This window comes from Capsicum annuum, chromosome 2, assembly GCF_002878395.1.
Source record: "Capsicum annuum cultivar UCD-10X-F1 chromosome 2, UCD10Xv1.1, whole genome shotgun sequence".
Lineage (NCBI taxonomy): Eukaryota > Viridiplantae > Streptophyta > Magnoliopsida > Solanales > Solanaceae > Capsicum > Capsicum annuum.
The window spans coordinates 41,573,403-41,586,729 of record NC_061112.1 but is presented as its reverse complement, the minus strand read 5'-3'; the positions used below and the strand labels follow the sequence as shown (position 1 = coordinate 41,586,729).

At 35.4% G+C, this 13,327-nt stretch overlaps 1 protein-coding gene across 1 annotated transcript; it reads right to left on the bottom strand.

Annotated features, from left to right (window-relative positions):
* Positions 1-2,467: 2,467 nt before the first annotated feature.
* On the bottom strand, positions 2,468-7,441 carry LOC124896144 (rRNA 2'-O-methyltransferase fibrillarin-like). The gene is made up of 2 exons (XM_047407684.1): positions 6,938-7,441; positions 2,468-2,476 (listed from the first exon to the last, which is right to left on the bottom strand). Exons 1-2 carry the CDS (start codon positions 7,439-7,441, stop codon positions 2,468-2,470), a joined length of 513 nt encoding a protein of 170 aa, XP_047263640.1.
* Positions 7,442-13,327: the final 5,886 nt, after the last annotated feature.

Below are 13,327 nucleotides of genomic sequence, written 5' to 3'. Positions count from 1 at the left end.
TTTATACTTCTTAAGTATTTTCTAAAATAAAATTAAATGTACCATAAAAGTATCTCCTTCATCATATCGGAAGAACCTCAAGCATAACAATAATACCCATTACAGTTACAGCCTTAAACTCTAATTCTTAAATCTCTTATACAATTGTATATTAATAACAAACACTAAAACCTTTGAGTAAACTTTTCATGCAAATAATTGATTAATATATAAAATTAATACGATGTTCATAGAAATTATTTTTGCATAGTTTAACTTCACCCATCTCTCTATTAATGTTGAGCACAATCAAACCCTTGATTAAATTGAATAAACATATTCATTTCATTTAGATATTCATAGTAACCAAGCATTGAAAACAAATAAAAATAAGCACAATAAAAAAATACTTGATTATCTAACATATAAAAACTTGACTGGTAAGAAAAACTCTTGCATGTAGACAATAGAAAGCTGGCAAGCCAAATTGATTTGTTCATCATTTACTATCATATTAAGCTTAAGTTGCTATTCTTGGTGCATCTTCAATCATGGCTAGTATGATTTCACTATTTTAACATAAGTACAAGCAACCACATATGTTCAGTATAGAAATACATTTAAGTAATAACTATATTAGGTATTCTTGTATTCAGTTGCCCTTAACATAAGTACAAGCAACCACACATGTCGATGTTCAGAATCGGTATCTCATGTACTCAGCTTTTGGTTCAAGTTTTGACCACTATTTCGTTGTCCTTCATAGGATGACAACTTTCATCTTCTAGAAAAACCCATAAAACTTACTTATCCTTTAGCCATATCAAACAGTCTTGACAAATTAATATACTTTTAGAAATTATTAATTACACCATAAAAATACATTCTAAATATATCATCTTGAAAACTTCATCACTCCACTCAAATTCAAATATTATAGTGGAATCAAATCGTACCTCCTCAATTCTTCCTGTCATTGCCATGATATACATTAAATATTAGGGCAGGTTATTTTTGATGTTTCTATTTCCTATTGAGAGAAAGGATGAAAGCATAGAAACTTAAACTATATTATATCTTTCTTAGTTGAAAGATGAAACATTGAAGATACTGTGCAAAATATTGTCTTAATAGATTACTAAACATACAATCTCACTTTGACATACATGCCACTTGTGGAGGCATGTGACACAATTTTGGAAAAGAAAACTGACAATGGAAAAACATGACAAACTTAAAGGTCATTGATAGGAGGTATAAGGTGGGATATCTCATGAATAAATTTGAGATATTTCATGGATAAAATTTATATCATATTTAATTGATGGTGTAAATTTATTCAGGAACTAATTTATATCATCAACCAAGCATATTATAAAAATATCAAACTTAGTCTTGGTATAACTCATCTTATCCCATCAACCATATGACTATATTTTATATCAATAAAATAATTCAGGGATTATAATCCTAAGATTATAGCGTAATATAATTTAGTCCACGTATCAGCCGACCCTAAGAGTTTATTCATGTACAAAATAGAAAAAAAGACATCACCAACTTCAAGTCAGAGAGGATACAACACTACTTTGAAGTCCATTACTGTCCAAGCATTCTCAAAAGTCAATCTCAACATGTTATTTTCAGAATATGTAAAACATCTCAGCTTGAAAGAGGAGAGCAATTTTGATTCACATGAACAAATTATAAATCTTGAGTTTTAAACTGTAAACTGGATTTCATACCTGTAGTACAATGACAAACTAAATTTGTTTAAATAAAATAATAAGAAAGAGCACTAGATCCCCAACATCTTTTGTATTGATCTATTCCAATTAACTAAATAATAGTATCAAGTAGCCAATCTCTATCCAAAGAAGAACAATTTAAAACCTTAAGAATAATGATGACAACGTATTTTTTATTCACTCAAGATATATACTAATGCACGGCTACCAATATAATACATACCAAGATTTATGTAAAATAATCACACAGTTAAAACAAAGATACACGATTACAAAATGATCATTTGACTGCTTTTAATCAACGTCTAATTTGCCTACATTGAAGAATGTTAGTCGTTTGGGCAAAGGCTGACTTATATTAAGTCTTGAATCAGTTTATTTGGTCACAATATTTGTTTTCCATCTATACCGCGTAATTGCTAATAAAATATTTGTTTTACAAATATATATAGATTCTTACAACATTCTTTGTATGGAAAGAGCACATAACAGCGTGTATAATAATTATTAGCTGTAATATTGATTTTCATCACAACCAAATTGCATAATTTAAGGATACTCGTAAGTTATTACTTATTTTATTTACATATATATATATATATATATTTTGAGTGATTGGTGATATTAACCATTGTGATATTAACCACAAATGGTGCAAACTTAGTAAATTAGGAATAATACAACAAAATGACGTGTAATTAAATTATATGGCAATATTACCTCGTGAAGCTTAACTGATTTCAAAAAACCTGCAATTAAACAATATATTAACGTAAATATAGGAATACAACTAAATATTAAATAGTTCAAAGAAAATTTTTGTTAATCTTCACCACAATCAAGCGAAGTAAACATAGGAATACCTAATATAGTTATTACTTAATATAGGAACTTATTAATTTTTTCACCACAATATAAATATTTCATAAGATATAATAGAAAATGACGTAATTGATTTACATAATTGATAATAATCATGTACTGCATAATTGATAATATACATTAATATCAAATGGCTTGATTTAAGGAATCATCCTAAGCTAAAATCATCCATATTCAATTACTAATTCGAAGTATATTACTGTCAATATAGGAAATCAATAATAGAAAAAAAATGGAAAAATAGAATTACCACAATAATTTCTTATTTTTATGTCACAAACTTAGTTTTTTTTTTGTACTACAATATGAAATCAACATATTTTAGATAAGATATAAAACTTAGATTAATGATTTTTATTAATCTCCTTTAATATATATATAAACAGATATGAAATATTATTAAATAGTTAAATAATCAGTAAAATATAAAATAATATGAAATAATTAACTACTAATCTTAAAAATGAAATAATTGAACAATCATTATAGTTTTTATTCAATATAAATCAATACTATTTTTTACCAAAATATGATATAGTATTAAATAGTTAATAAAATATTATGATAAAATGATATTTTTGAATAATCAATACTATTCTCCTTTATTATATATAATAGTTTAGTGTACGTGCGTTGCACGTGTATGTCATGACAATATTATTAACTTAAATGTTATAAGTTTGTAAAATTTGGTGTTCGAAATTCACAATGAAATTTGACTAATTTGGATTCGAAACATGCATGAGATCAGACATGAATATATTCTAATGGTTAATGTGAACAATATAATTATATATTCTTCCTTTTCTTGCCCTACACATTAAAATTTTAACTCAAGGATCATGCTAAAACAAAGTTCGATATATAAAAAAAAATCATACGTTAAAACTTAGACGAGTTTGAAATATTGGGGTTTCTCCATTTTCTTCCATTAATTTTCTTCTTTACTGAATGTGGTCATGTTGTACTTACGATCTGGAGTACATTGACAGTTTAATTTTTCCATCTACTACTTGTGTCCTTGTAATTTTTTCACTTTCTTGTCTCAAAAGATAGGAAGAAACTTAAAATTCTCTTAGGTACAAGTCATATATAATCGAATAACCTTTTAAAGAGAAAAAGAATAATTGAATCAACGACAATTATCAATATCTTTAAAAGGAGTAAAACCTGCAGTAACATATGAGAGAATCACAATTTTCGTGCCGTCGAAATAAGCCTTTAATTTTTTTATCTACTTCATTAGACGTTATTTTTTATCTATGGAGTCCAGATATTGTGTATCTCTAACAAAATGAACATAAAAATCGTTAGACCAAAGATCTTTAAAATCTCTAGGAATCTTTTCTACTTCAAATTCTCATTCTGTGGTAACCATTTAACCAGTGGCGGACCCACGATTTAAGTATAGTGAGTGCTTAAAAAATTTAAAAACTGAAAAAAATAAAAATTCACCTCAATGAGAGTTCAAACCTGGGGTATCTCTTCTAGTGGAGAACCTTAAAGTCAACCTAAATGTCAATGCATCTAACCAACTTTTATTTTAGTGGGTGCTTTTATATATTATATACCTATTTTCGTATATTTTTTATGTAATTTTACCTATTCCGCATCGAGTTTAGTGGGTGCCGGAGCACCCCAAAAATATATGTAGGTCCGACCCTATATTTAACAGATGAATTTAAATCTATAAATCATGATATATATATTATAAAACTTGGAGTCTAAAAGATCGATAGAACTTTTATTTAAATAAAGAAAAAAAAAAGAAAAGGTCTTGAGCTTTGATTTTTAGACTACTTCATTAAACAACAACACGTTTGTTTCATTCAATTTATTCATCAGAATCTTCAGCTATAAGAACAAAAGAAATTATCAAAAGAAAGTATGCATGTTATTGAGTATGAATAATTCATCTATAATCTTCAAATTTATCAACTAAACAAATCTTTATTTATTGTATAAGCAACATAGTCATCCACTATCTTGATCGAAAAATCATCAAAAATCACTTGTATTGACGAACGCTCTCCTTTCTGTAGACAATAAAGGCCTAAGGTATTCAACCACACAATATTTTCCTTGTATGAAATCGAAGCCTCCATGTTTTTATATTCAACTTCACTAGATGTACGATTTCGACCACCAAATCGATTGTCAAATTTTGAGCTGATAGTGATGAATAAGATCATGGTAAAAAAAAACTAATATTAAAAGTTGTGATTGCTTCAATAGTAAATTGAGGCAAAAATTTATCTCGAGACAAACCAATAAACAAAATTATAGACACTAACATAATTAAGAGGGACACAAAATAACAAAACAGGTAAAACAGCAGAAGGACTGGTTCTTTCTTCTTGCAAAGCCATAGTGTATAGCTAATAATACATAAAATAACTAAACCATAAAATTAATTAGAGAAAGGTTGAAGGAAAGTTAATGGAGCTTTATGTATTTATAGATAAATTTATTTAACATAAACCTTTGGAAATTGGGCTTTGTTGTTGCCCTCTTCCTTCATTTTTTCCCCTTTTTTTGGTAATTCTATAATTAGTAATATATTACTACTACTATTTGTATTACCAAAAAAAAAAAATATTTTACGTGTAAGAAAAGTTTTCTCTTAATTGCATGCATCCCAATCCTACCTTAAATAGTTTTCTTAAACATTGTAATAATAAGTTTCCTTATAAAAAATGCGGGATGACTCATAATTTTTTTTCATTATATTAATTCTTAAGAAATAAAATTGTTATTGTATGTTGTTACTATTATTCAATTTTGATGAAAACCTCGACATATTTTTCTTCTTATTATTATATTTTTTTAGGACTCCTTTTTTATGTACATAAGGAAAAAGTTAATTCTCCATCTATTTTTGTCTTACCAATTTTAGAACTCCTTAATTTTAAATATATAATTAAAAGAAATAAGTGAAAAGACAATTTTGTCTATTATGAAAATTTTTAATGAGAGGTAAAAAGTTCAAATCACTTTTCTAAGGGTCTTCACACTTTTAATATATTATAAATATAGATAGATATGAAAATTTGAAAATAATATGAAATAAATAAACAATCAACAAAATAAATTTTGTTGACAACAAAATAGATTCTTGTTGTCAAAATACCAAGTGACTAGTTCTCAATATGCCACTTGGCATAATTTTAGGCAAACTTCTTTGCTTTCTTATATATACTAGTATACTTACCCGCGCAATGCGCGAATTATTGTAAAGAGAAAAAGGAGAAAGATAATTGTAACAATCTTGAAATGACTGAATATTCCATCTACCATTTGTATGATCTTCTTAAATCATTTGATTGATTGGAATATATATTTGAAAATTGAAATACAGATTGTGGAATTACTCTTATAGCTTGATTGGAATATATATTTGGAATAAAAATTGTGCAATTACTCCTAATGATAGTGAAATTAGGAGTAATTGACGGATGATCTTCTTAAATCACTTGATTGATGGAATATATATTTGAAAATTGAAATACGATTGTGGATTTACTTCTATTGCTTGATTGAAAAATATATTTAGAAATTTGATTAAAATAAATAAAAATAGAAAGGTTTCAATTGAGGGAAACAATAAAGAAAGAGAATGCCACAGGGGTAGTGAGAATCTACTTTTTATAATATTGAGTGTTTTTTTTCACGTTAAAGGACGATGATGAGAGGATATGACAATTACTGTTGGGGCTATGAAGATAACGTTCTATATTTCATTTTATTTTTTGTCCATATATAAAAACTTTTTCATAATTTTTTTTTCCGAATTACTCCTATAGCTTGATTGGAAAATATATTTAGAATACAAAATCTGAAATTACTCCTAATGATAGTGGAATTAGGAATAATTGATGAAATTTTTATGTCGAATATGTTAAATTCTACATATCTATGAAATAATTCATATACTAATTAAATAGAAGTAAAACTTAATTATTTTTTACCACAATGTGAAATATATAAATAATTATATAGTGTTCATTAATAGGAGTCAATTCAAATTATTTTCATCACAATATGAAATATGAAATAATAGAATAAAAATAAACAATAGTGTTCATTCAATATTTTTTACCACAATATGAAAATTTAAAAATATATATAAAAAAATAAATAATTAATCTGTAAAATAAATTTTGTTGCCAACAAAATAGATTTTTGCTGCCAAAGTACTCATTGACTAGTTCTCAATGCCTGCACTCTGTAGAAGATTTTAATTTCATCTGCCTTTGACGTCTTGAACGGCTCTCTCTCTTTCTCTAACGGCTCTCTCTCTTTCTTCCTACCCTCTCTCTCTCGCTCACCCTGGTCCCCGGCCCCCATCGCCGTCGCCGACCGTCGGCGCCGATCCGACCCGACCTCCGGTCCCCAGCGTCAACCTCTGGCGCCGATCTAACGGCTCTCTCTCTCCCTACCCTCTTTCCCTCTTTCTTGCCCCGGTCCCCGGCCCCTGTCGCCGTCGCCGACCTTCGGCGCCGACCCGACCCGACCGCCAGCCCCGACCTCTGGTTCCTGGCGCCGACCCCCGTCGCCGCTCCTCGCCACCCTCCGTCGCCGACTTCGGTTCCAAGCCGTTCCCTTCCCCCCCCTCCCCCGCTGTTTATACCCCTCATCCACCCACCCTTTTCTGTCCATACCCCCCCCCCCCCCCCCTCCCGGTGGGGTACACCAGCCTTCCCCCACCTCGGCCGCCAGCCAGTCACCGCCCGGTCTCCAGCCGCCAACTCGGTCTCCAACAGCCGAAGCTCGGTCTTCAGCCGCAGCTCCGTCTGCACCAGCCGCCCCGTCTCCAGCAGCCGCAGCTCCATCTCAGCACCGAAATCCCCCGGAAGCTGGTCAACACTGGAATTGGTTTCTGGCTTGGTCTACAAGCGTAACCCGGTGACTTCTAACCTTTGTTATTTCGTTATTTCATATTTTATTTTATTTCATTATTTCATATTTCATTCTTCGTATTATGCTAGTAGTAGCCCCTGTACCTTGACTTGCGTGAGATTTATGGATATTGTCTGTTGTCTGTTGTTGCTGTTGCTGTGGTCGTTTCTTGCACTGCATTGGATTGGGTTATCGGCTAGGAGTCTGTATTTGGGGCGGTGGGTGTTGAGTCCAGTGGTGTTTGCCCCCTAATTGAGTATAGTTTTATTTCGGGAGTATTTCTTTGAATGTGTATGAGCCTTGTATTTCTTGCTGCTGCTTTGATACTACCACCGTGTATATCTTTATATTTTCTTATACTTTCGTGTAGTTGTGGTTGTGGGCGGTAATGGGTGGATAGGGTCATGTTCGAGGGGGTTGGGGCGTGGGGCTGTGGTGGGGGCAGGGGATGAGGAGAGGGCGGGAGTGGAAGGGAGGCCAAGGTTTGGCCGTGCGAGGGGGGAGGAGGGGGGGTAGTGGAGGGCGTGTGGATAGTGATGGTAGGCTGAGGGTTGGGTCTTGGAATATAGGGACCCTTCAGGGTAAGTCCATAGAGCTTGTGAAGATTCTTAGGAAGAGGAGGATCAACATTGCGTGTGTTCAAGAGACCAAGTGGGTAGGGTCTAAGGCTAGGGATGTGGATGGTTACAAGCTGTGGTACTCTAGGAGCGAGAGGTGTAGGAATGGAGTTGGCATCTTAGTAGATGAAGAGCTTAGAGGTCAGGTAGTAGAGGTGAAGAGGATCAACGACAGGTTGATGACTATTAAGTTGGTCATTCGGGGGTTTACCCTGAACGTGTGTAGTGCTTATGCGCCGCAAGTGGGATCGGAGGGGGAGGAGAAGATGTGGTTTTGGGAGGGTTTGGAGGAGGTGGTGAGAGGCGTGCCTAGCTCGGAGAAGATTGTTGTAGCAGGGGATTTCAACGGGCACATCGGGGCGTTACCAGGAGGCTTTGGTGATGTGCATGGTGGTTTTGGTTTTGGGGAGAGAAATGAAGAGGGGGCTACCCTATTGGAGTTTGCGAGGGCCTTTGGGCTGGTGGTGGTGAACTCGGGCTTCCCGAAGAAGGACGAGCACCTGATCACCTTTCAAAGCGCGATAGCCAGGACCCAGATTGACTTTTTGTTGCTTAGGAAAAAGGATAGGGCGTTGTGTAAGGACTATAAAGTCATCCCGAGTAAGAATCTTTCGACCCAGCATAGGCTCTTGGTTATGGATTTGGGTATAAAGAAGAATAGAAAGAGGAGAAGTAAGGAGTGTAGACCTAGAATTAAGTGGGGCGGCCTGACGCCAGTGAATGCGTGGGAGATAGGGGAGAGGTTGGCAGGAATGGGGGTGTGGGAGTGTAGGGGGGACATGGATAGTATGTGGGATAGGGCGGCAAGGTGCATCAGGGAGAATGCAAGTGAGGTGTTAGGTGTTTCTAGGGGCCGGGCCGGGCACCATCGGGGGGATTGGTGGTGGAATGAAGAGGTGGAGAAGAAAGTGGGGACCAAGAAAGGGGCGTATGCTAAGTTGGTGGAGAGTAAGGACGAAGAGGAGAAGCGGGTAAACAGGAAAGAGTACAAGCTAGCGAGGAAGGAGGCTAAGTCAGTAGTCACGGCAGCTAAGACGGCCGGTTTTGAGAGCTTGTATGCAAGGTTACAGGGGAAAGGACGGGAGAAAAAGTTGTTAGACTCGCTAAGGCTAGGGAGAGGAAGGGTCGTGACCTCGATCAGGTGAGGTGCATTAAGGGGGAGGACGGTAGAGTGTTGGTGGAGGACGGCCACATTAAGAATAGATGGCAGTCGTACTTTCATAGGCTCTTGAATGACGAAGGGGATAGAGCTATTGTGTTAGGAAAACTGGAGCACTCAGAGGAGTATCGAGATTTTAGCTATTGTAGACGTTTTAAGGTAGAAGAGGTTAGACAGGCTGTTCGCAGGATGCGAAGGGGTAGGGCGACGGGGCCGGATGAGATACCGGTGGAGTTTTGGAAGTTCGTTGGAGAGGCTGGTGTAAGGTGGTTGACTGGATTGTTTAATGAAATCTTCAGGACGGCAAAGATGCCCGAGGCTTGAAGGTGGAGTACCATGATCCCTCTCTATAAGAATAAGGGGGACATTCAGAGTTGCAATAACTATAGGGGGATTAAGTTATTGAGTCACTCTATGAAGATCTGGGAGAGAGTGGTCGAGGTGAGGCTGAGACGAATAGTGTCTATTTCGGAAAACCAGTTCAGATTTATGCCCGGCCGCTCGACGACGGAGGCAATCCACCTGGTACGGCGGTTGGTGAAACAGTATAGGGAAAGGAAGAAGGATCTGCATATGGTGTTTATTGACCTGGAGAAGGCTTACGACAAAGTCCCCAGGGAGGTGCTTTGGAGATGCTTGGAGGTGAGTGGAGTACCGCTGGCATATACCAGAGTAATTAAGGATATGTATGAAGGAGCAAAAACCCAGGTGAGGACGGCGGGAGGAGACTCAGAGCATTTCATTGTACTGACAGGATTACACCAGGGATCTACTCTTAGTCCCTTTTGTTTACGTTGGTGATGGAGGTGTTGACGCGGCGTATTCGAGGGGAGGTGCCGTGGTGTATGCTTTTTGCAGACGATGTAGTTCTGATAGATGAGACTCGAGGGGGTGTGAATGACAAATTAGAGGTGTGGAGGCAAACCCTTGAGTCTAAAGGGTTCAGGGTGAGCAGAAGTAAGACAGAGTATGTGGAATGCAAGTTTAATGACGTGAGGCGGGAGAATGAGGTAGTAGTGAAGCTGGAAGCATAGGAGGTATGTAAGAGGGATAATTTCAAGTATCTTGGGTCCGTGATCCAGAGTAACGGTGAGATTAATGAGGATGTCTCGCACCGTATTGGGGCGGGGTGGATGAAGTGGAAGCTCGCGTCGGGGGTGTTGTGTGATAAGAAGGTGCCGCCCAAGCTTAAAGGCAAATTCTACAGGGTGGTAGTCCGTCCGGCCTTGTTGTATGGAGCGGAGTGTTGGCCAGTTAAGAACTCCCACATCCAAAAAATGAAGGTGGCAGGAATGCGGATGTTGCGCTGGATGTGTGGGCTGACTAGAGGGGATAGAGTTCGGAATGAGACTATCCGGGAGAAGGTTGGTGTGACTTCAGTGGAGTGCAAGATGCGGGAAGCCCGATTGAGATGGTTCGGACACGTGAAGAGGAGGGGCATGGATGCCCCGTTCCGTAGGTGTGAGAGGCTAGCGTTGGATGGTTTTAGGCGGGGTAGGGGTAGGCCGAAGAAGTACTGGGGTGAGGTGATTAGGCGGGACATGGAGCAGTTACAGCTCACCGAGGACATGACCCTAGATAGGAAGGTCTGGAGGACGCGAATTAGGGCAGAGGACTAGGGCCAGTTTGGGTTGCTATTGTAGGGTATTACTTGGTGGGGGTTTTATTCCTGTTATGATTCCGTGTTCTGTATTCCATGTTTTATTACGAATCTGTGTGCTTTCCTCTGCTTTCCTCTGTTTTCTATTACTTATGGGTGACGTATTTATGTTATGTAATTTGCTTCTGTGCTTTACTATGTGTTTGTGTGGTATCTCGTGCCTGAGCCGGGGGTCTATCGGAAACAACCTTTCTACTTTTTTAGAGGTAGAGGTATAGACTGCGTACATCTTACTCCCCCCCCCCCCTAGACCCCAGTAGGTGAGAATACACTGGGGTTGTTGTTGTTGTTGTTGTATATAGTGTTCATTAATAGGAGTCAATTCAGATTATTTTTTTATCACAATATGAAATATGAAATAATAGAATAAAAATAAATAATAGTGTCCATTCAATATTTTTTACCACAATATGAAAATTTTAAAAAATATATATAAAATAAATAATTAATTAGTAAAATAAATTTTGTTGCCAACAAAATAGATTTTTGTTGCCAACAAAATAGATTTTTGTTGCCAAAGTACTCATTCGCTAGTTCTTAATATGACACTTGGCATAATTTTATGCAAACTTCTTTGCTTTATTATATATACTAGTATTAGTACCCACGTAATACGCGGTTGATATTAAATAAAATTAATTATAAAAAATATTATTTTATTGATTTTATATAATAAAAAAATTATTCAATATTGTTCACATATTTGAAATTAATAAATTTATGCAATACGAAAAATAAGTATTAAAATATTAAACTTAATATCATTAATTACATAAAACTTAAATATTTCTTTTCGAAAGTTAGTATCCATGTGCAAATAATATTATATTGTAATATAATTATTTGAGAATATTATAGAATATTGTGATCTACATTGATTTATTTTGTAAAAAAAAAAAATCATATAATTACAAAAGAAAATGCATTTTTGACATAATTATTATTAGTTAAGTGACTTACTTCTAAATTTGGTTAGAAAAAATAAAGAACTAATGTGTAACGATCAAAAATTTGATGAAATTTGTGATTTTGTGTGATTTGACTGTTTTACCCCTCTCCGTAGTTGCATTATGGTATTTCTGGGATGTGGGAGTGGTTGACATGATTTTGATGCATTTTGGTATCATTTATGCAATATTGTGTTTTTTGATGGCTTCGAGAGCCTTATTTTGAACTTATGTAGTTATATTTTGATCCGTGCGATGGCTGACCGAACGGACTGCACCAGCAGCTCCGGAATATTGATTTTAGGCTAGGTATATCTTTGGTTCGGGTCCTGATTCACCCGAGCCCATTTCGACCTATTGGTCGGAAAGTTAAAAAATTAGAAAGTTGGGTGTGGGACCCACTTTTGATTGAAACGAACTCGTATGGAAAATTCAAATTCTCCAACAGATCCGGAATGTCGATTTTAGTGTGTTAGAATGTTTGGTATGATTTTACGGCTTTTAAATCTCATTTCGACCCTCAATTTGGAAAATTGTAATTTCGGGTGTCGAGGGTCAATTTTGTGAAAACAAATTTTTCTGGAAAATCTGGTATCGCCATCGCGTCCGGAACGTCAAATTTAGTATGGTTGCATAGTTCGTTTACATAAATCGAACTCCAAACAAATCCCGAGCACCCCATCGAAGTCCATTTCGAGTTAGAATAAAAAGTGCTCAGTTATGTAGAAAAATCTGCAATATATATAGCAGCTTTTTCACATTTTTGGCCCATTTTGCTCATTTTTCATCTTGTCTTTTGAGAGTTAAAATTTAAATATTTTGGGAGCTTAAAAGTGAAGTTTATGAGAGCTTGGGAAGCTAGATTAACACCTATTTCTTGATTTTAATTACGGATTTAAAGTAAAAATTCATCATTTTCTTAAAAAATTTTGATAAATTTTTCAAAACCCCAAAAATCTTAGGGCATGATTTTTAAACCCAAATTTCATCTCCTTTCACTTGAATAATATTTTTATCTTATAATTACTAGTTTTTCATCAATTTAACCTTCAAAACAACTTTGATTCTTGATTTTAACCTGAATTTTAAGGATTTTACCCGGTAAAGCTCAAAAATAGTTTTTCTTCGATTTGAACCCCGTTTTTCACTCGATTTAACTTGAGTTTTCAGCTGTAGATTTCTAAAACTATGGGGAACATATTTTTGAAGTAAAGTTCCAATTTTGCCCTTCTTTTTCGGAAACCTATTTTGGGGGTCTGTTTTGATCCCGAATCAAAAGTAGTCAATATGAGTGTCGTTGGTTTTATTTTGACGTGTAGATTTCATATTTGATATTTTTAGTAGAGTTTGGGATTGTTCGTGAAAAGTAAGGTCGCGGGTTCAGGTGTAGCGGACCGGTTTTGGCTTTCGAGGTAGGTTATGGCTTAACTCTTCAG